Here is a 24,076-nt window from a genome sequence, read left to right as displayed (position 1 = left end):
AATTTTGGACCATACAACTTACATCATATATATAGTTTTCAAAGTATGCACTTTGGATTTTTTTTTTTTTTTTTTTTCTTTATCTAAATTCTAACGTTCGCATCTCTACATTGACAACTAGCGCTTTATAATATAGCCTCATCAGTTTATTGGCCATATATGGGCCGTGAGCAGTGAGTGATTGATTCGGCTCCCATTAAGGAATAAACATTGTAGTGGTCCGTAATTTCGTTAAATATTGTTAAAAAATTTTTAAATATTTGGACATTTTTTTAATTAAAAAAAAAATGTCAAAATTTAGATGTAAGTATTTTTGCAACCAACGTCGGAATATTAGTAATTTTTTTTTTTTTTTTTTTATGATAAAAAATATAGATATATATGAAAATTAGTAGAGATCAAGTTATGGAACGTGAACAAAAACACCAAAAAGAAAAGAAGAAAAGAAATCAAACCCTTGAGCTTTAAAACGTCGTGCTTCTTTTAACATTTGGGGATGTTGTATTACTTGTATGGGTAATAAAACCTGGAACTCTAACTCGGATTGACATATTCAAATAACAATTTATGATGGTCAACCGACAGACAAATGGCTCCAACCAACACTTCCTTTTGTTATTCAACGTCTGCATGGGCATGATATCGTTGCCTAATGCAAACACGGATTTCATTATTTATTTAAGGCCTAACGAACCCTAGATCAATCGCCCTTTACGAGGAGGAGGGACCCAGAGAATTAAGAAGATGGAAGCATGAACCTTTTTTGGTCTCAAAAGCTGCTGCATCACCGTCCTCCATTCCATCCACACATACATCCTACCTACATCCCCACTATCCACCTACCTCTCACTTCTCATAGCAAATATTCAACCTGATAACATTGATTATTATATAATTATAATAATAATAATAATAAATAAATAAATAAATAAATCCAAAAGCATGCTACTTGCTAGAGGGGGTAACCGAAAAGCCCAAGCTTTTGGGGGTGGTTTAATTGGATTCTACCTGATATCATTTAATTTGATAGTAGCACCAGTAGAAAATTGATTTTATAAAGCATAATATCTGACATTGCCATCAATTTTTGTCGTCTCTGCATAGCTACTATCTGCAATGGTGTCAATATTTCTCAAAAAGCAATCACGAAAAAATGAATCAAACTGGACCCGCATCATTCTGCCCAAATGAAGGAGGAGAGAGAAAGCACATGTTAGTTTACAATAAAAAAAATAAAAAATAAAAAATAAAAAAGTGGAAAAGAACTTGTTACATTAGCCACTGGTGCAGACAATGCACTCACCACAACGGTCAAATTGTTCTACAACAAAAGTATCACGGAGATCTTTTCTTTTCTTTCTTTTTTTTATCCTTTCCATCTAAAATGAGAATACAATAAAACAATGGAACCACGGATGAAGCCTAAAAAATATAATGTTACAACTCTCAGCAAATGAAAAACTGACTATTGTACATATTCATTGTAGCAAGTGTTCCTACTTACGCCCATACCCGGGTGGCGGTGGGTGTGGCCCCTTATTTGCCCTTCTATCTAATGCAGAATATTGGTTGCCTGGTTGTTGAGGGCGAACATACCCGCCGGGAATGCTCTGGTTTGCCACTGGAGCCCAATTACCCCGCTGCTGATGAGTAGAAGCTCCAGGTGGTCGGTAGTTTTGATAAGGGTTGTTGTAACCACCATGGTAAGATTGAGCCCGAACCACATTTGGAGGTTGTACCATCTGTCTGCTATCATACATGGGTCTGCCATTCTGATGAAGTCCTGCTGATGGATAGTTTACATTCCTGGAATACTCTCCTTTACCGTGGGTAACGGGTCTATTATTTCGGTCATAATTTTGAGGATAAGACCTATTGCTGGAATGGTGGGCTGCGGATGAAACATATGGTGGATTATACCCATCCTCCTGGTAAACTAGAGCAGTGGGGGAATTTGAAGATTGATGGTGACCTCGAGGAGGTTGAAATGTTCTTGGTTGCGGTACTCTATTATACACCTGATCATGACCTCTATCATTTTGGTAGGAAGCCAGCGGTGGGCGGTAGGGAGGCACAGGGTAAGATGGTGGTGGGGCATGCATTTGATTGCTGTACCCATTAGCATCTGCTGCCTTCACTTGTAAGCTATTAACAACAAGTCGATGAGCTGCGTCCCCAAGCTGTCGGCCAGAAATGGCTCCTGAGGAGTTATGCCTGAAAAGGAAAACGAAATCCACAACAGTCAAACATACCGAAGTACCAATGAAAGAAAATATTCTTTGATATATCCGACACTAGCGTATGTATGAGAAGGATAGAGAAAAAGGGAATGCCCATAAAGTTTGATCCAATTATGCATGCAATCAAATGGATATTTAATCATGGCATACCTTCCATTCTCCCATGGCTTCCTTCCATTCTCCCATGGCTTCCTTCCATTTTCCCATGGCTTCCTTCCAGAATCTTCATGCCACAAAACAGGTTCAGGTTGTAGATCCCCCAAATTCACAGTCTGCAAGTGTTAGAAGAGTTATTAGGGTTAGTAAGTCATTAGGGTTTGAGGGTAGTTTGGTCATTGTGATAAACCATCAGGTTGAAAAGCCACACCCACTTAACCATCAAAATATATTCGCTTTTATGTAACAGCTACATTAAATTCTAAAATTTGGAAGAATAAAAATAATAATTAATGAATGAGAGACGTGTTGAAGATGATGATAACAGGATTGTTTAATTAAAAGAAACCTTCCCTTGGAAAATGCAAGAAATAGAAGGCATAGAAAATTGCTTAAAAACTAATAGTAAAACCATATTTGAAATGATATGATCAAGGATTGATAAAACATGTGGATGCACCTCGATGGGGCAAGATACCAAACACCAAAATGATTCGAGTCTTCCAAGTGATTGTGAAAAGTACGTAAAAGCAAGAAAATTATCTCAAAGCATCATCATTAACTAATGCATTCAAACAATAACCATTTTAATTTCTACGCTAAAACTGGAACTAGAACCCAAATCTACATTAAAACATATAGAACATCGTCCCTCACGTCCATTCACAAAAGCTCCGCTAATTAACCCAAAGAAAGAACACCAAAATTAAAGACATTAACCCTGTTCAAAGCAATTTATTCATACACAAACAGATAACAAACTTAATACACAACGCAGAACCACAGCTAAGCATCGTTGGGGGTGGTCACACCAGACCCAGAGTTCCTTGGGGGTCCACCAAGAGGGCGCTGGGGTGGTGCGACAACCCCCGTGGTTCTGCCATGGTGTTGGGCCACTCCTTTGGGTGGTTGGCCACTAAATAATTTTTCTAATTTTTTTTTTTTTTAATTATTATTATTATTATTATTATTTTATTATAGATATCTTGGCTATTTAGAAATTTTGGTACAATTCTAATGTGAGCAAATGTGTTGTCACCAAACTAGGGAATATGAGTAGCTATTCCATTATACATTTTCTCATTCCTAGTAATAGCTATTCATTTTCCTAATGAAATAGTCATTCCGCATACCAAACGAGGCCCTAATATTGATCCTTAATGTAAACCTATTGTGATAGGAAAATTAGTTGTGATAGCTCCACATGTTCTCTCTCCATACAACAATACTGGATCACATACCAAAATTCAAGAAAGAGGAAAACAAAAAACCAGTTGAAAAGAACTATTAACTGACGAGCCATAAAACCTCACTAATAACCACATAATACCTTCTTTGGCAATGTAACCCCTGCAGGCGGTCGAGTGATGTGCTCATGCGCATCTGGGAGTCTGTATATAACACATCTGAACAGCAAGAAATAAAGACGAAAGGAAAAAAAATGAGAGGGGGAAGAACAGATTGGATGCATGGTTCATCAATTGAATAGCAGTCAGTGCTCAAATGCTTACGTGACTTGGTTGTCAATAATATCTTCCATCCCTGCTACAGGAGACCTGAAAATCGGTGGGCGAGGATCTCCAGCACATGGGGATAAATAACCATTCATTCCATCACTGCATTTAGCCCTTAAATAAAATCAGAAAATAGCCGAACCAGAACTTAAATTTATTGGTAGCATGGAGAAATTCACAAACTAAAAAAAAATCGTGCGCAGCAGACTGGTGAGAACCGGGCAGGGATACAATTAGACTTGCAACTAGACCACAGAACTTCAGTAAAAACATATGAAAAAAATCACCATATCCATACTAGGTAAATAAACTTCTCTTTTTTATCCTTCCTTTTTCTGGGGGTAAGGGGGGTTAAGTGAGGGCCTGGTTCCTAACTTCCTCCAAAGCAAAGGTTCACAAAGAAAATGAAAGGATGAAGACACAACACCTTGGTAAAAGAGAAGTCCACATGAAAAGTTCTATCGATAACAGCTACACAGGTTACATTATCGCCAAGTACAGAATAATCTTATGATCACTAAGTTGGTAAAAACATAAAGGCGCAAAACCATCATTTACGGTCAAATGCGAGAATCTTATTAGGATGGCTTGGAATTCGGCTGAACAACCTCAAAAGGGGGCACAGTAAGATTATTTTGTATTCAACAAGTACAAAATTAAGCTGGCAACCTAAGATTCCACAGAACAGAAAAAAGATATTGGCAACCAATCAGATAAAAATGCATTAATAAATGACAAACATTTTTAAGGAGGAAATTGGTTAACTTGTCAAAAATTTTAGAGGGGGAAAAATGAAACTCAAATGACCAAGAAACACAAGGCCCACCAAAGACGAACAGTAAAATTGGCATTATGATAATAATAAAAAAAATACAATTCAAGAAAAGATTGCTAAAAAAAATTCTTTGCCAGATATTTCTCCATTTTTCTTCTTAGAAGAGCATCTCTTCATTTTCTTACCAATTCTACAAAATTACAAATTCAGGAAACCTGAATGGGAGTGGCACCAAAATGTAGCACACAACAAATGACAGCAGTATTCTACAATCCAGGTCAAGTAAAAAATAGAGAGAGCCCTCACATAGAATAGAATGTACACATTCATTAATTCTTTGAACCTCAAAAAAAACAAAACAGCAATGTAATGGCCAGCATTTAAACATTGCAACAAACCTTTTTTCCGGCTCGATTCTCTCCTTGACCTCGACTCGTTCTTTGTCTGTTAACCGTTTACACTTTTCGTCAAGAATACTAATGCATACAGAGAGCGGATGACACAATTTCACAAAAAGCATGTCGAACATCACGCTATTTCGCCGTACCTCCTCCTCCTTTAGAAAAAAAAAATGCAGAACTCAATCTAAAATGAAAGTCATGTCTAAAAAGAAGAGGTAAAGAAATCGCAACTAGTAAAGTACAGAGTATCAAACTAACTTATGGCAAAACACCATACCATCAATGTATGTTCAATTTTCTTAACTTCTGAAAGAAGGCGGGCTTCATCAATAAAAGGCAACTTTGCAACACCCTTAAGAAAAGCAAGTAGAGGTGTCAAAGAAACAAATTGAGAAAACAGTCATGTCCTGTACATCATCATCATCATGCCTACAAATAAAGATTAAAGGAGAAACCCACCTGCCAAGCAAATCGTTTGCCATTCATATCCACTTCAAAATCTGACAAATAGTACAAAGGTTTTAAGTGGGAGAAATTATCACTGTAGTAAATTCAAACAGGGAAAAAAAGTTTCAGGCCCCCATTTGAGTCAAAAAGCATACCAGTCGGGTAAAAGTCAATAATCGGCGAATTTGGATCAGTCATCAATTTCCTGTAATGCTCAGGAAGCGCATGGGAACTGCAAATGGATTACATTTTGTTCTTAAGTGATGGGAAACTTATAAAATTGTGATAATAAAATAAAATAAAGAAAAGTGGCTACTGAACCTTGCAGCAGGGAATACTCCCAAAAGCTGATTGAACGGTTTGAAGGGAGTGCCAAGCTCAAAGCTTATGTTCAGTTGTCCAAGATCCTTGAGATCAGAAGCAAATGGTGCATAATGATAAGGATAAAACCTACAATAAAGATTCTCCAGAGTCAAAAAGTAAAAATTCAAATATGTGAAAGCATGTTGGATAGAGACAACAAATTAACTAGAACATCCACACCACACCACAAAAGAAGAAAGAAACCCAGAGCTGAGAAAAGATTTGACTTGAATACAAGTGAAATTTATGAAAAACAGTGTGACAGAATAAAACAAAAGTTTTTGTTTAATTTCAATCATATGATAAGGATGTCTTCATTTCATGCGTATTCAGGTGTTCCTTCGTAGTAATTGGTTTCAGTTCTTAATCAAATATACATTTCACTGAAACATCAAGTACGCAGTTTATATATGAACCTCAACCATATGACCAATATTATTTGATAGCTTCCCTTTATGAACCCATTCCCTTTTTTTAAAAAAAAAAGATATGAAGTCATCCACACTTCCCATCATTTACATAATGGATGGAATCAGAAAGAATGTGGTCAAAATAAGACATCAATTATATGATTTTTTTTTTTTTTTTTGCTGTGGAAAAAAATAGGAAGGGGTGATGGCACCCCCTACCCTGTAAAACCCCATTGACACTAGAGCTAGGTACCATCATGTTTTAACATGATTGTAGCAGGTTCAAACCCACATCAACTATATGATTTAAGATTTAATGTGGTCCCTATACGATGTTTTCCATTCTTTCCTTCCTACCATATATCAAGGTTTCAACCTACAAGGTTCACCAAATCCTTACATGGTGTAATCCAACCAACATAGATCACAAAAAGAGAAGGTAGGAGAGGCAAGATGGGGAAAAAGAGATCAGTAAGCCATTGAAACTTTCACATACCAACAACACCTCCTCAAATGAAAAGAAGTAATCATTACTCCACAACCCAGAACCCAAAAGAAAGAGGAAACAGAAAAGATCAAAAGAACAAGAAAAGGAGAAGGAAACAGAAAGAGCTAAAAAAAATGAAAGTTAATCACCAAATCACTGAACATTTTTTCAAGGGGACATTGGAACCACTAATTTTAAATTTTTACACAAGCAAGTGCATGCAGTAAAGATGGAGGAGGGAGGACTGCACCATAAGAAACTGAAAAATAAAAGGATTACAACCACCACAAACAAAACCTTAAAATTAAGTAGATGAAGAAGAAGTAGAAGAGAAAACAAACTCACCACTGCCAAGAACATACCCCTTCATAATAATACTCCATAACCCAACATAGACCTTCTGTGTACTTCAAGACCTACCCAATAGAAGTGCCAATATATAAGATAAACCTACAGTTATCTACCAAATACATGCCAATGTATAAGATAACACTTGAACTTACAACATCTCTTCGTATTGCGTCAAGCTCCTCTGGAGTTTTTGCAGAAAACTTTCCCTCATAATATCTTTCTTTCCACCCCGGTTCTCCCAATCTAACCTAATAAAACAACAAAAGAGATATAAATACTCCAGGTAAAAAATGCAATAGCAAAAGCTAAATGAACTGCTGTATGATGTCAAGCTTTTAAACGAATCTATATGCAAAGGTAAAGTTATCATCAAACCTTGTCTTCTTCCGGATTTTGAGAGTTATAAACATCAGATTTCTCACGAAGTACCTCCTTAAGCTTCGATTTTAATTCTTCTTTGTTTTCACTTTCCTGGAAACCAAAAGAGAAAAAGACACAATGAGCATCACTCTAATATCTTATACTGTCAAGAAAGACAACAGACAAATGATAATACAATAATAGATGCACTAATAACTCCTCGCCAGCAAGGCTCATACCGAAAGCCTATAGAAAATTAGTCCTAAAGAACGGCTGACAGAGTCAAAATTACATTAAAGCCTCTCCCAAAACATACATCTATTTCAAGGCTATTTTCAGCTTCAACAATAGCAGCTCCAATAGTAGCCACTGAAGACAAACGTGCAACTTTTTGGGGCCGAGGAGAAGCCCCTGACTGTTTGCTTTTTATTTCAACCCCCGACAACCGTGCTGAAGCTTGCTCATGTTGGTAATCTTTTCTAGCAAACGTTGACCTCTCTGAACTGTGACTAGATCCTGATTGTTGATAGGGTGTAGGCGAAGGACCAGAAGCAAGACGAGAACCATGATATCGAGCAACTGGAACCAGAGACTCAGGTTGAACTTGAGGCTCTACATCATCTCCTCTCCTGGCTTGTGCCTTATCACGCTTTATTCTTTCAGCCTGCCGCTGAAAAAGGAAAGCAAAATAAAAATCTTTATCATGACTTCGGTTTACAGGAATAAGAAACAGCAACAACAAAAACAGAACCACATAATATAGTACTGGATCCAATAATACTCTTAAAAATTCATTGCTTTAATAGCAAGCAGTTTGAACAATAACAGAGATCCAAGATACTGCTGATCTCACCATTAAGGCCAAAAAGAGAGTAATGAGGTTAAAGGTAACCATGTCAATCTAAGAACATAGGAGGTTAAAGGTAACCATGTCAATCTAAGAACAGTGCAAACCTGATGCAATCGAGCTCTTTTCTGGAATATCTTATCTTCAAAAGATCCAACAGCCTGAATAAAATGCTCCACCCTGCTCAGATTTGGCTGTGAAATAAAACAAGTCAAAAATAATATTCAACCCCTAAAGAAACTACAACTCTCAGATAAATAATTAAATACCTTGCTTGCATTGGTCAAATACCCTCCCAATGCCCTAAATTCCTTCTTGTATATTGCAATCAGCAAGTTAATAGCACCCTAGAAAAAGTAGCAGGATATTAAACATTTAGTTGTGTAAATCCAAGAGAAGTCAAAGAGAATCTTCAATTGCAGCTATCTTGCAAGTTGCAACATATATAATTTCTTGTACGTTGCAATAATGAAGATGACACACAAGGACTGAGACTATAAATGCCTAAAGACATCCAATTTATTCATTTCAACACATCTCTAACAAATTGTGTTAATAATGAACAATTCGACTAGTCCATCATAACAACGTATTTACACGACATTTACCAATATGCTATTAACATTTGCCATAAAAAAAAATACATTAAGTAAAGGTTGGAAGATTAGCAATCATATTGAAAATGCATTTCTCTTTTGACTAAGCTTACCATCCAACATTCTACATCATCATCATTTGGTCGCCTCTACTAAACACATTTCTACCCATATCAACAATGGAATGAATAACAAATTTCTGTCAAATCTTTATCTTCCATGTGCCTTTTCACCTCTAATTCCTAACATTAAATTATCAAAGCCAATATGTTGACCAACATTCGCATGATTACATGACTTTAATTCTTGTGATTAATTCTTTGTTTGTAACATAGGTATTAACGTATTTATAATAAATTGTCATGTATAACTGCTGGTGATAGACCAGAATAGAGAAAGTTCCTCTCATAGGTTCTTGTTGAATTTCATTATTATATTATAAATAAATTTTTTTTGTAAGTAAATATGTTATTATATTATAAACAACATAAATGGTATGTTTTTCAACAAACATTTTAACCACATAGGCATGACACTAAACAGTGGCATTTGCTACATTTTAATAGTAAAGTTTGTGCATGATATACTAAAACCTAGTCCCAATATAAACACAAGATGATTGCATTCCTTAATGACCGATGAATCTTTCCACACAAATTTCCCATATATTCACATACCACTAGTATTGATATCAGTATGGGCAATTAAACAATTAAAAATTTCCAAAACAAAAAACACAAATATCTGCTTCTTTTATGCCAAATACAACTTCACCACATGCCATTTAGTTTATACCCGAACATCATACCTTCTTCTTTTTTACTAAATGTCAACTTTTAAGCTTTTCTTCTTGAAAGAAGGCCCCTTTAACTTTAAAAAGTTATTTCTTTCATAAGTAAATGTAATTTATTAAAAAGCGCAAAAGGCACAACCCAAGTACACATAAAGTATACAAAAGAAACACTTAGCTAGAAGAAGAAAAAAAGCTCATGAAAAACATGAAAGCTAGAAACATTAAAGTCATAGGAAGTTGCCCACAAGAAGTTTAAAGTTTAAAGAAGATAAACTTTAAAAAGTTATGATTATGATATTTCAAAATATTGTTTATCCCTAATCCATCATGTTTCAAAAACTAATTTACTCCAAAAGAAAATGCTGGGTTAACAAACCTCACGAATCTCCAGAGTTGGCATATGTGGTAAGAAATCATTGCCAACAAAGAAACACATGAAGATAAAGTCATCCACAATGCGTTCCAAATCAATCTTGAATGGAGGGTTAGGAATTGTCATCTCATGCTCCAAATACTCTCTAAGCGTCCAAATATTGAGAAACTGCCAGGAAGGGAAAGATAGTGACACATTAGTCACAAGAACCAAAAACATGTCACGACCTATACACACAAACAAAAATTACTTTTACCACCAAGATCTTTCAAAGAATGAAATATAACCTGGTAGGGTTTTTTTGCCACAACATCGCCATCACCTTTCTCATCAAACTCTCCCGCCTTTCTTTTTGCCTTTCCTTCACAATTTGCTGCTAAATGACCCATCTGACCACACACGAAGCATTTGTCTTGTTGCCCAGGAGTAAATACAATCTGAAATGGACCATATAGATAGAGACTGATTATTTGTTAAACATGGAGATAAAACCCAGACCATATTGCAGGTATTGAAAAGTTAAAGACATATAGAACCCAATTTTTCTAACAAACGAGCATCTACATAACTATACAAACAACACAGAGATAAGAGGATCAAGTTGCCAAAAAACAAAATAAGATCCACGTTTTCCTTCATTTTCTTCATTCAAAAAATCTACCCTACATAACTTGAAAAAAAAAAAAAAAAACGTAAAAGTCACTGTGAATTCGTGCAAATAATGGAATACCCACCTCTCGAAGGATTGAAAAATGAATTTCATGGGTGGCCAAACCCAACATTATCAAATCGGCATCCTGTCATGTGGCACCAATTAATAAAGCAGCTAATGTTAGTCCAGAATAATTTGGGCACAGGTGTATCAATCAAATGCCAAAAAGAAAACTAAAAATAAAAATAAAAAAGAAAGAAAGAAAGCCAATTTTCCTACTTTAGATGCAGATATATGTTGAAGAAAGATATATACCAAACCATACAGGCAATGGCGTGTATTTGGGTCATAACCAGGAAGGTTTCTTTGAAGGCGGATATAAGACATAATCTTGTGTTCCCCTTCACCAGGAACATTGGCATCAGAAAGAATGACCTTGCCGCCACCAAAAAAAAAAAAAAAAGAAGTAAAAAAAATGAAGTTAGCACACTCCATCATTGCAGCACACACAAATGCGTACAAAATTCTAATCATGAAGAAATCAAAATATAATAAGAAGGTGACAACAGAGCTTGGCAAGTAAAATACCTTTGTTTTTTCCCAACCAGGGTCATTGTTCAATCTGAGATGAATATAGTACTGCAGTGCAACTGATAGAACAGCCATAAATTCAGTTCCAGGTGTAATAACATTTGAATCACAAACTTGTGTATCCTGTTTAGGAGGAAGCTTTCTGCCCTCTCTCTCAAACTCTACCCTTAGCCGTTCTTCTTCAGCTGCCTACAGAAGAAAGGCAACAGTATCAATAGTTGAAACACTTCGGCCTCTTATTTTTATTTTCTTGGTACTTTTTCCCCTTATTGGGAAAAGGAGTGTCAATGTACCATTGAACATAATACAGTAATGGAGCCCTTGCAACTGTCATCCCCCCAAATTGTTCTTTGGCAGATAAGCAGTTTAAATTTCCGGGATTAAAGAATCCCTGGTTGACGATTGATATAAGATTCTCCCTTTACCAAGAGAGTACATGAGAAGCATGCTAAAAGAAATGAAAAAGTTAATAGCAAAGATGGAGCAGGTTTGCAAAAATAATAAAAGCCTCACTCACTCTTCTCAGTTATTATACAAAATTCCATCACTTGATCCAAAAACAAATAAACTTAAAGGTGGCATACATAAAATGCAAATGCTCCATTACTATGACTAGGATATGCATTCTCTTAAGAGCTCTGGACAGTCCTTGATATCTGAATCAATAATGTCCTTGTCTATGAGTAGTTTCCATGCTCATGAGCTAGTAACGAGTGAGATTTGAAAATGTCTCATATGAGTCCAATATCTATTATATTTACTATGAGTGAGATTTGAAAATGCCAAACAGTATAGTTAAAAATCCCTTCACGTGCACACACATGGAGGACGCGCCTACAATACACAAAAGCACATACCGCATCTGCTGCATCTTTAGCTGCTCTAAAACGCCTAGACCGCTGTTGATTCATTTTAGCCCTTGGGGCAACTCCATCTATCAGCCGTCTCCAGATAATTAGAATTCACATATGACATATCATCAGCTTGTATTTTGAAGTGACAAAGATTAAATTTAACCCCAATACTCACCGATAGCCATGTATAGCAGCTTTCGAGGCCGTACCATCACAAAAAGCCTATCAATGTAGTCAAACATACACTGAAATACCTCCGCATAAGTTGTTGGAGAAGGCTGCATAAGACAAAATAACACAGAAAAGGCATAATTGATTAAAAATATTTTGAAAGAAAACAATGATATGAGAACACAGTATACAACTACATAGAGCACATGCATGTTAAGATTTTAAACCAGAGGTTTATTGAACCCATAATCACATAACAGAGAGAGTTAATGTTGTTTGGTACAAACAAACTCTCAAAAGATTGATGTAGATACCCTATCTCAAGAGAGAAAATAACCAGACTGGAGGGCATCTCTAGCACAGAAGAACCTCAAGTTTCTCCAAAATGCCTTTACACAGATACCTCACTTCATTTGATAGAATGTAAAAATACATTCAATTTGCTTTAGATTACTCAACAGAAAGAAAAGAAAAAAATATCATACTTCTGCACGGATGCCCCTAGAGCAAGCCCAAACAAATATTTCCAAATTATATTTGGAATCTATCAAATTGTAGAACAATATCTACTCAACGCATTAGTAGAGGCAATTAAAAATAAGAGATCATCGTCAAATATAAATAATCTTATGATCCCTTCATTATTTGCACCATAAACATGTAGCCAACTATTTTTTCACTTATGTAAAAAATAAAAATGCTACAAGACCAAAAATTAAAAAAATAATAATAATAAAAAAAATAAAAAATAAAAAAATCACTACATCGATCTCAAAAAATAACAAAATTACCAATCCATAACATTGATTGATGATTGTGAAACTATAACAAAGATCTGAGCTCAAACCCTATGCAAATAGTCAACATTGAGCTGGCGTGCTAGTTGCTACACATATAACAGATTTCATTAACCAATTCAAATCATAGAAACAATACCCCCGTCACATTAAATTTAACCTTCTCCCGCAAAAAAAAAAAAAATACAGAAAATCAATTAAAATTTCATAATTACGTTGTAGAGCATCAGAACTCGGAAACAGAATAACTGAAATTGTGTATCGTAACGTACCCTATCTTCGGGGTGAAAGCAAGGGTGAATAATCCCGTTCATGTCGAGGTAGAGATTGTCGAATTCCATATTGTTAGGGTTTGGCTTACTGGTATCGACCGGAATTTTAACGCCGTCGATCACAACCGGTTCTTCTTCGATCACATCCATCACCACCAACGGGTACTTCTCCGCCAACCATCTGTAGAAAGCCGGAACTCCCATTGCAAAAACACTAGGAGCTCGCCGCCTCGGAGATCTCCCGCAGCCCGAACAGGCTAATGAGACAGAGCGAGAAAGTGAATGAAAATCGTAACCCTAACCCTACCCGAGAGTTTCACAGAGAGAAAGAAACAATCTTATCAAAGGCCCAGCAAGAGATGTCACTGCGTAGCTCGGCTTCAAGATTCTCGTCCGACTAGTTTAGATCAGATGGCGCGCCCGCCTCCTGAATTTTCGAATTTAGAGAGATACTGAGAAAGATCAAGAATTCTCACTTTTTCTTATATTTAGGGATCCAAATTAAGGCGCTCATCCTATGGCTGAAACAACATCACCGTCTCGCAGGTTAGAGAAAAAAATATCCGACGAATTAGGGCACGAAACTAAGTAAAGGGACAGTTGTGCCCCTGCCTCGTTGCGTGATATGGGCTATAAAGGAGGCGAGTCTTGGGAAAAATATGAGGGTGTTTATGTCTTTCAGCAAGGATAGTAGGTCGGTTTGATTTGATTTGTTTCTGAAGCGGTGGATATTTATCTGGGTTTGTTTGGTAAATTAGTTGGTTTCCTTATTACTATTTATCACACCATTTTTTTCAAAAAAAAATTAACATCAAAATATTCTAAATTTTTCACTTTTTTTTCACTAATACTCGATGGATACTCATCTCTCCAAACTCTATTCTAACCATACGCCAACATCAAATTTTTCACTAAATTTTCACTATTCTCAAGTACAGTTTCACTAAAATTTTCAATTTTTATATCACATCAACATCAAAATAATTTAATTTTTTCCGCTTTTTATATCATATCATTCACTTTTTATTATTATTTAAATAACAACAATTACTACAAAACAAAACTTTTTCATTTTTTCATACCACTTTTTCACTTTTTTTATACTAAGCATTCTTACTTTTTTTCACATCAATCTACATCAACTACAATGCTTAGGCCAACCCATTTACCAAACACCACCCTAAAGATTGAGCTACGGAAAAGTGCAGAGGAGCTGTGTGATGGTATCTTGTTATGGACCAATCCGCCACCGTGGGTCTTTAGGGGGAGACTATTGTGGGTCCTACCTAACGAATTTGGGTCGTGTTTGTGATTTACAAATAGTGATTTTAAAACATTATTTTTATAGATGCAGTTAAGTGTTTGACAAAATTAGAGTTTAATTGTTAAAATTGTAATTTAATTTTTTAAAATTGTGCATTTTTTAAAACACAATTTGTTTACTATGCAATTTCAAATAATTTTTTTTCCTGTAATTTAATTTAAAATAATATTTTTTTTGTCTAAAAAATTGGGAAAAATTACAGTTTACCCCCTTAAAGTTGATAGCGTTTTTCAATTCGAACACCAAAGTTTCAATTTTTGCAATCCACCCCCAAAGTTTCAAATTTTTGCAATTTGACCAATTGTATCCAAAACTTCCCATATTGCCCCTATTTTTTTTTTTATATAAAAAAATTAAAAAAATTCGGGGTGGCTCTTTGGCCATCTGGCCATTTTTGCAGACCCAAATTTATTTATTTTTTCATAAAAAATAAAAATAAAAAAATAAAAATTATGGGCAATATGAAAATTTTGGGATAATATTAGTCAAATTGAAAAAAATTGAAACTTTGTGGGGGTGGAATGCAAAAATTGAAACTTTGATGTTCGAATTGAAAAACGCTGTCAACTTTAGGGGGGTAAACTGTAATTTTTTCATAAAATTGAACGTTAAAGTCCTTCTGTCTTATTGTTGCGTGACTCATTTAACTTCTTCAATACTGTTTATCTACAATACTACGTGCTTCCAACAATTTTTTTTGTTTTTAATTATTTTTTAATATGCTTGGTAAGGTTTATTATCGATCGATAGGGTAGGCAAATTAACCATTTACTGCCTATCAACCGTTACTAAATCGTCACCGATTGACAACCAAATTCATGCAGATGAAATAAAAATATTGTTTCGACATCCATTCGGTTTGGTAGGCGGTATACTTTTTTTTTATCGGTTAACTGACAATTAACCGACTTAGTCAATTTTTTAAGTGAATTTTTAATTTTATCTGATAACTTTTCTTATTGTGTTTATACAGCTGATTTGTGGTTATCATTTTGATACATGTTCCATGAATTTACTTTTTTCTTTCCATTTACTTAATCGACTTTTATGAATCAGTAGGTGAAAATGCCATTACCGACCAAAACCGATACTCACATCTAATTATCGAATAATTACTTATTTTTTCAGAAAGTATTGTGAGTGGTATATGTATATACTTAATACACAAATATGGTACTTTTGTCCATATTCAATACCTTTAAGAATTTGACACTTGTCCTATATATATATATATATATATATATATAAAAGCAATATAAACATTAAAATAAACAAAACAAGACAAAAAGAAGCTTAGGGTTGGCTCAATGGAAAGCCATAAATGGTTCAATCATTCCAAATAACCAAATAAAGGTAGCCAAAAACTACTCTCAAGGTCATTTAGGGGTGGTCAGAAGCTTCGGGTTGGCTCAATGGCCAGCCATAAATGGTTCAGTCATTTCAAATAACCAAATAAAGGTAGCCAAAAACTACCCTCAAGGTTATTTAGGGGTGGACTGACCACCCCAAGACCTTGTAAGTGGTTTGATCACCCCATACAAATCACAGGAGGCGGTTGAAACCACTCCATTTTGACATTTGGAGGTTAAGGATGGTTCAGCCTTCCGAACTTCTTTTTTAATGTTTTGTTTTCTCTTTAATGTTTTTTTTATTTTTTATAATTTTTAAATAATATTAATAAAATAAATATAAGAAACATGTCAATTACTAATCAGGGGTTCGCCCCCTTGCCAAACAAGACCACCCCATTTGTGGCCCCTAGGCAGTCATGAGAGGTGGCTCGAGCTACACCAATTTTTTTTTTTTTCTTTTTTCTTTATATATATATATATATATATATATATAAAAGTTCTTCAATTTTTTTAAATAATATTAATAAGACATATGAGATACATATCTGTTGGTTAGTTTGACATATCATGCCATTAAAATATTGATTTTTTTTTTTTTTTTAACATGTCCGCACAAGAGAGGAGAAGATGATTCGAACTAGTGACCTCCACTTTATTAAGTGTGGTCCCAACCGATTGAACTACCTCTTGGAGACTAAAATATTGAATTGGACATGAACAGAATACCATTTCCCTTTTTAAGCTCGAGACAGGAATCATTTATGACACTGTTTTAATCGGAACCCACCAACTGATATCAAACAACCTTCCCACTAGTATCAAAAGGTGAAATGTCTAAACCATCAGCAATGAAGCACAGATTACAAGAATGAATCTGGTGTCATTATTCTGCCATAGGAGAAAGATGGCCCGGTGAGGTTTACATTTCAACTCAACTATGAAGATAACTCCACAATATAAGGAATGGTTATTTTCTCATAAACCATGGAAATGGATATTCAGAGTGTTATAGTATATCTATACCTTAACACCAAACAGTAGACTTTTGTCCTCCTCACATAAATGGTTCCGATGGATGAACTTCATTTCAACACTTAAATGACATCCAAACTAGAATTGAAAGTCGCAAAAACATTATAGACAAATGCCACAAACAAAATCGTAATCAGATTCCAGATCATTCATCACTGTACACAGTAAAAACAAAATCAATGTCTACTTCGTCTAAAATTAACCCTAATTTTCTTTAGGGGCATCAACATGGAGCGCACTAAGAGAATCACAATGCAGCTACTTGCAATTATAAATACAACATGGAGTGCCTTAAGGAATCACCCTAATCACGATGCAACTTGTAATTCTTCTATGTGAAGGCAATTTCCTTTACACTGTAAGTTTAAATGAGTATTAAAATTTTGGATGAAATGGAGAGTGGTGTCAAAAATTTTGGGGGAAATAATTTGGGGAGTAAATGATGAGATTTTTTTTAATTGAGGAATACTTTGAACAAAGTAAAAACATAATGATCAAATCGCTATGGATCTTCTGAAACTAGTTCTTTTTATATGCAAAATCCGGGCGATAAAAGTCCTTTAATTTATCTCCAATCTCCAACCCTCTTTCGTTCATCTCCTCCAAGACCAACTTTGCCTCGCCAAACCTCTTTAACTGTATGAGCTTGCTAGCCAAACACCCGAAGTTGTTAGTGTCCAACCACTTGTCTCTTCCAGCTAAAATCCTCACAAACTCAACGGCCTGCGCATAATAGCCCAGCCTCAGCAGTGCTTTTACAACGTGCATGTGTGTGGACAATGGCACCGGGACCCCGTCATCAACCATACTCCTCCACACCACCAGTGCAGCCTCCACCTTCCCCGCACTACATGCGCCCAGCACCAGCGCGTTGTATGTACGCGTGTCTGCTTTCGCTCCCTCCTCTACCATCTTGGTCAACACCTCAGTTGCGGAAGCCAAATCTCCAATGAAACAGTAAGCCGACAAAAAGTAATTGTGAGCCTGCAAATCTGGTGTTATCTGATATTGCCTCATCAGCTTCATGACGCCCTGCGCACGATTCATTTCCTTCTTCCTCGTGAGCGCGTTCAGTATGGGATGAAAGCTACACGCATTCAAACCGATCCCCTTGCGCGCCATCTCGTGCACCACGCGCACAGACTCATCGATTCGACCCAACTTGCTCAGACGCGATACCAATGAATCGTACGCGCTCTTCTGTGGCAACCCTTTGTCGACGAGAGCTAGGGTTTGAGAAAGGTCGTGGAGTACGGACAAGGAGGTCTCCGTGTTGGTGATGAAGTTGAACGTCTTGGAGGTGTTGAAGCAACCGTCCCTCACGCGCTTGTTGAGGAGGTGGCGGACCATTTCGAAATCTCTAGACCGGCCTGCAGCATGGACCAGGTCGTCGTAGTAGGCAGAAGTGGGCACATCAGGAAATGGGTTAGGGTCAGGGTTTAGGGTCGTGAAGAAACGGTTGATCACAGTGGGGATAGAAGGGGACTTATAAGGTTTATGTGGGAGCTTTCGGAGAAGCGACATTTCTTTCTTAGGGTGTTACAACCGATATGGGGATTGAGAGCAAAGGGGTTTTCAAAGGATGAGATTTTAATGGTCGCATGTTTTTCAAAAAGTTACTTCCTCAATTGAATGTGCTACCGAACATGAATGATAATCATTCACCCCGATATGGTGTAAAGCACTATTTATTTTATTATTCCCAAAATCGCCCATTCTTGCATATAAAGTTACAACGCTGCATATGTACAAATAAAATAAAAAATTTAGTAACAAAGTAAATCAAACATATAGCAAAAATCAAATTGCAAACCGGAGACATATATAATTTTAGAAGAAATTAGATCCCCAATAACGCTGCAAGTACAGGTTGAGTTATGGATGAAGCTTAACTAGTGAAAAATTAATGAATGAAAACGAGAAAAAAAAAAAAAAACAAAACAAAACAAAAGCTTTAAAAACGTCGTCACCAAAATTTTCTTAGAAATTGTAAAGATACAGTAGTCAATTAAATTTACAGAGCTGAGAAAACCTGCGAAATGAATAAATTACGGAGCGGCTTCGTTTAACATTTTGAATATATAAATGGGGTGTTGTGAGAAAATATGTTGCAACATATGGACTTACTACAACCCATTCATATTTTCAAAATGTAGAAATTAATTACTGCTAAGAGATATATAACTACGTACCTGAAACACCCACGCTCATCGTAGTTGAACTTCCGGACAGAGAATAGGATGAAGAGGAACGATAGAAACTACTATTTTGGTGTGAGGTTCCGGGAGGAGGGCGTTATGTGATTTATAGAGATTTAGGGTTTTGGGGATTTGCATCGGACGGCTACGATATGTGCCGGCTGTTGAACGGATTTACAAATAAATTGACTAAATGGCCCTCAAGGCTTTTGAAAAATGACTGGTATGTTAGTGCATACCTGACGGCTGGGAGCCTGGGAGATTGTTGATTGGGCTCGGCCAATGAAGCGTGGTCAAAGGGCAGGGGAGTGAGTCACGTGTTTTGTGTAGTTGTCAGTGTGCCAGTTGCATACTTGCATGAGCGGGTCACGTGTTTCGTGTGAATGGTCATGGAATTTTAATGGGAGTGGTACAAAATATGCAAAAATAAGTTTATGAAATGCGAAATAATTACAAGATAAAACGAAAAAGTTGTAGTGTAGGGGGAGAGAGTTGTAAATTTTATTGGCGATTAATGTATTTTCAATATCTTTAATAATTAATTTTATACTTGAATGCCTCATTTAGTTTGCGAAATGTATAGTTCATTAAAAAAAATAATAATTATTACTGGGAATAAAAGAATGTGGAATAGAATAATTATTCATATTTATTAGGTAGATAACAACACACATGTAAAAATTAAAATTAAATCAAAATTATGAAAAACCTCATCTTTTTCAAACTCGTATTAATTTTTTTTTTTTTTTTTTTTTTTTTTTAAAAAAAGGGTGGCCGACCTCCCCCCACAGAAGCGGCCACCATGATAATAATAGCTTGCCCAACCCTTATGTAATGTGGGTGGCCGACCACCCCAATGGGTGGTCAAGCCACCCACTTTATTTTTTTATATTTTTTATTTTGTTTTAATTTTTTTAATATATATATATATATATTTATTGAAAAATGTATTACATTTCTTAAGGATTAGCTAAGCCAATAAAAAAATGTGTGTATGAGATTAGTAGTCTCATGGGAATAAACTATTCGCAGGAATAGTGTGTAACCAAATAAAATAATAGTTATACCGTAGGATCAGTTATTTCTTTATAGGGGTCTATTCCGCGAACCAAACGAGGCTAAAACATTTAATGACAAGTGCATTCCACTTTCCACATTAAAATAAAATTGCAATCTTAAAATAAATATATCTATATATATATATATATAGAATAGCTTGTTTACCCGAAATCATGAGCAAGGCAGAAAAATAAAAGTAAAATAACCAGAATTACTCTGTATTAGCACCATAGTTCATGTTAATGGGCCCTCTACTGGATATGTGGATTGCAGCCAATACCCAGCAATTTGTGAGGTCTTTGATGGGCCGAGTAAATGCTCAGGTAGGAGCACATGGGCTCTATGGAGAGCCTGTCAATCTGATTATTCTCTATTGAGGGCTTATGTGTGCTATCAGGCTGTCCAAATATAGTTCTTCAACTTGTTTAAAATTTCGATAGACAAATATATAAATACAATTAAGAGGGAAAAAAATATAATTTTTTGAGAGGACACCAAGATTTTTATATTCTACATTATTTTATTTTGAACGAAGGTTATTATTTTTTCTAATGAAATTGTCATTTCGTGTACCAAACATACTTTAAGAATGGGCTTTTGTCCTCCCCACAAAAATGACTTTAAGTCTCCTATAGATGAATGAATTTCAACACTACAATATCACAAAAACATTTCCAAATATTTTAATAGTACAAAAATCCAAAATAGATCATATCTTGGGTGAGAACTTGTCAATCCATTGTTGAATCTTAAAAGAGAAAAACAAAAAGCAATGATGAATTAGCAAATAGCACAACAGCATAATAAAGCAGTAGTGCGATATATACCATTACTTTGTTTTGCACTTCTATTATTCACTACAATTCAACCATTTCACCATTCATCCATATATTGTTCTTTCATCATATCTTAACATCATAAACCAAAATCATAGACAAATACCACAAACAGAATCTACTACAAACCAAATTATAGCCAAATACAACAAAAAAGAAAGGAAAAAGTCCACGTACCCCTCAAAACTACTACCCAATTGATAATGTCACTCTCAAACTTTCAATTGTGACAATGTTTCTTCCCAAACTATAAAAAATTGTCAATATTTCCTCAAATGACGAAATTACCCTTAATAAAATAAATACAAAAATATGAAAACTTCTAAAAAAAAAAAAACTAAAACTTAAAAAAAAAAATTTATAGGAGTATTTGTCTTATTGAAAAATTTATAGGGGTATTTTTGTCTTATTGTTAGTATTGAGGGAACATTGACAATGTTTTGATAATTTGGAGGGGACATTGTCACAATTAAAAATTTTGGAGAACATTATCAATTATGTGGTAATTTGATGAGAGTACGTGGACTTCACCCAAAAAGAAAAAGAAAAGTAGATTAATTAATTACATCTATTTCTTATACAAATCATAAGTTAACAAGAGGAACATACGCAAAGAGCATTAAGGAAATTAACAAATCAAAAGTGTTTTTTCCATTACTTAGTGCTGTACATACCCCCACACTCTCTCATATTATAAAATACCCCACATTGTCCGCGGCAGCCAATCATGAGGCGGCGAGATGGTTTGAAGCTTTTTGGTTTAGGCCCTCGGACCTTGGAAGTTGGAAGCCAGTGTGTGAATCTTTATGGTAGAAGCGGCTACATTCTCTTTCGGGTTCATTATTACCTTCAAGTGGAGGGGAGGACAGAAGAATCAAAGAAGAATGATATTTGATTGCAAAAGATGACTACAACCAACAATGGTGGAGCCTTGACCAATGGCCAACGTAAACTGGCTTATCATTTCAACCTCCCGGACCCAGAGATACATGCAATCAAATTGTTTCGAGCTAGTGGGTCTTCAACAATAATGCTGCTCTAGTCTCTAGATGGTCAACCTACGCGGACTTCATACATGACGTCTCTACGTATTCAATATGAGTAGTGATCATCAGTTTATTTTATGGGCGAGGCTTACATGCGGTACTTTAGAAGTACCGCAATCTGTGGTACTTTGGGTTGGAAGGTTGAGATCTTCTAAGGGGATTTTAACCCCAAAACGGCACTAGGAAACGTTTTTTTTAAAAAAAATTTGACAGCAGGAAGGGATGCCCGTTAACTCTCCCATCCAAACGTCAACTCTATTCTCTCTTCTCCAAAACTTCTCCCTCTCTGTTCTCTTTTTCAACTATGTTTTGTCTTCCCCTCTGGTGCACTATGGGTAGAATCTTTTCCTTTCACATCTCCACCTCTTTCTCTCTCCCTCCACAACCCCAAAGTTGCCGTCCAAATCTCCTCCCTCCTCTGCCACCCCAACTCCAACGCCGACGACACTTCAGAACCCACACCCTCCACATCTCTATTGTCTAAGTCCCTCTCCAAAACCCAATCAGCCGTTCAATCACTCTCCTCCATCCTCTCGGCCTCAACCCCACCTCCTTCTCTCTCCTACGCTTTCTCTCTCCTCCACATCTCCGAAGAAACCATTGTTGTTGCTTGGATATTTTGTAATCGACTCCCTTTCTAAGTCTTATTAGGTATGAGATTTTTTTTCTCCAGCATATTCTATTGTCATGGGGATTTAGTACTTCCAACAGAAATCTGAGGCTTCTCCTTGGATCGCTTTTCAAGTAGATCTGTGAAGGAGTTTGTGGAAGAATGTAAGAATGCTACAAGAGTCACTAGTCAGCATCAAGATTTATTAAAGATCAGGCGTGAACTGAACTGGGTAGCTGGCACACCAATCTTATGATAGCCAGTGATGGGAGTTGGTCAAATTTTGCACATGATTCTATGTTTTGTAATGGCCTCAGTTTACCAATGAAAACTGCACATCGTGATAGTGTTTAAGTTTCTATAATTCTGTTCTGGCCAAACCGGTGCCTGTGCCGATTCCGGTGCCGTCATCAGCGGGGCTGGTGGTGGTTGTCGTCGGATATTCCCAAAGGAAAATAGGAAAAGCTAGAAAGGAAACTAATTTTTGTCCTTTTTTTTTTTCAATGGCTTTTACATGAGATCTGAGATCAACATCGTTTCGGGGCTGCCGGCATCGACAAGCACAGAGAGTCTGGAGATTTTGTTGATTTTGAATTTTTCTACCCATAGCGCACCAAAGGGTAAGAGAGAACAAAGTTGAAAAGGATAACACAGAGAAGTTTTGGAGAAGAAAGAGAGAGAGAGAGGATGTTTGGATGGGAGAGTTAACGGCATCCCTTCCTGCTGTCAATAGTTTTTAAAAAAAGTCCTTCTAATTGCTATTTTGAGGTTAAAATCCTCTTGGAAGATCTCAGCCTTCCAACTCAACATACTGCAGATTGCAGTACTTCTAAAGTACCGCATGTAAGCCTCGCCTTTATTTTATAATATAATTTTTTTAATATTATTGTTCATAAATTTTTTTAATAATATTTTATATTATAATGGCGTCTCTATTATCACTACTCATTCAATATAATTTATTGCACATTCTTGACAAGGTGACAAATTGTTGCCAACTCAGTATTGCCTCGATCGGTGACATTACTTTTCTCTTAATTGGGTTGAAAATAAAATTGTCTAGTTTTTTAACATGTAAAAAATGAATACTTGCTTTTAAGAAATAATGTACTTTTTTAGTATCATTTTGGATGGTCTGAATACCAATGGGTCCTAGGCTTTTATTCAAA

The 24,076-nt window shown here is 35.9% G+C and overlaps 2 protein-coding genes across 3 annotated transcripts; both read right to left on the bottom strand.

Moving 5' to 3' along the window:
* Nucleotides 1-1,247: 1,247 nt before the first annotated feature.
* Nucleotides 1,248-13,974, bottom strand: LOC132189075 (5'-3' exoribonuclease 3). Of its 2 annotated transcripts, none has more exons than XM_059603576.1 (23): nt 13,451-13,974; nt 12,386-12,488; nt 12,214-12,290; nt 11,354-11,545; nt 11,081-11,200; nt 10,848-10,910; nt 10,401-10,550; nt 10,117-10,281; nt 8,621-8,698; nt 8,459-8,545; nt 7,821-8,174; nt 7,520-7,615; nt 7,297-7,392; nt 7,139-7,209; nt 5,855-5,983; nt 5,689-5,765; nt 5,546-5,586; nt 5,364-5,438; nt 5,084-5,241; nt 3,908-4,024; nt 3,727-3,802; nt 2,391-2,512; nt 1,248-2,214 (listed from the first exon to the last, which is right to left on the bottom strand). In XM_059603576.1, exons 1-23 carry the CDS (start codon nt 13,652-13,654, stop codon nt 1,497-1,499), a joined length of 3,369 nt encoding a protein of 1,122 aa, XP_059459559.1. In that variant the 5' UTR covers nt 13,655-13,974; the 3' UTR covers nt 1,248-1,496. The 2 variants fall into 2 exon arrangements, with proteins under 2 accessions (XP_059459559.1, XP_059459560.1); XM_059603577.1 differs by having other exon boundaries at nt 3,908-4,012; nt 13,451-13,973.
* A 3,297-nt stretch (nt 13,975-17,271) lies between these two features.
* Nucleotides 17,272-19,459, bottom strand: LOC132189390 (pentatricopeptide repeat-containing protein At3g56030, mitochondrial-like). Its single transcript, XM_059604122.1, has 2 exons — nt 19,351-19,459; nt 17,272-18,896 (listed from the first exon to the last, which is right to left on the bottom strand). The coding sequence occupies exon 2, from the start codon at nt 18,680-18,682 to the stop codon at nt 17,678-17,680; it is 1,005 nt and encodes a 334-aa protein (XP_059460105.1). The 5' UTR covers nt 18,683-18,896; nt 19,351-19,459; the 3' UTR covers nt 17,272-17,677.
* Nucleotides 19,460-24,076: the final 4,617 nt, after the last annotated feature.

This window comes from Corylus avellana, chromosome ca8, assembly GCF_901000735.1.
Source record: "Corylus avellana chromosome ca8, CavTom2PMs-1.0".
Classification (NCBI taxonomy): domain Eukaryota; kingdom Viridiplantae; phylum Streptophyta; class Magnoliopsida; order Fagales; family Betulaceae; genus Corylus; species Corylus avellana.
The sequence above is the reverse complement of the archived record's forward strand: the minus strand, read 5'-3'. Positions and strand labels throughout refer to the sequence as shown.

Coding starts and splice junctions, on each gene's coding strand:
- LOC132189390 (XM_059604122.1), bottom strand. CDS start 18,682: ATGTCGCTTCTCCGAAAGCTCCCACATAAACCTTATAAGTCCCCTTCT.
- LOC132189075 (XM_059603576.1), bottom strand. CDS start 13,654: ATGGGAGTTCCGGCTTTCTACAGATGGTTGGCGGAGAAGTACCCGTTG. Junction 5,766..5,854: donor GGAGTATTCCCTGCTGCAAG/GTTCAGTAGCCA, acceptor ATCCATTTGCAG/TTCCCATGCGCTTCCTGAGC. Junction 3,803..3,907: donor ATTATTGACAACCAAGTCAC/GTAAGCATTTGA, acceptor CTTGCTGTTCAG/ATGTGTTATATACAGACTCC.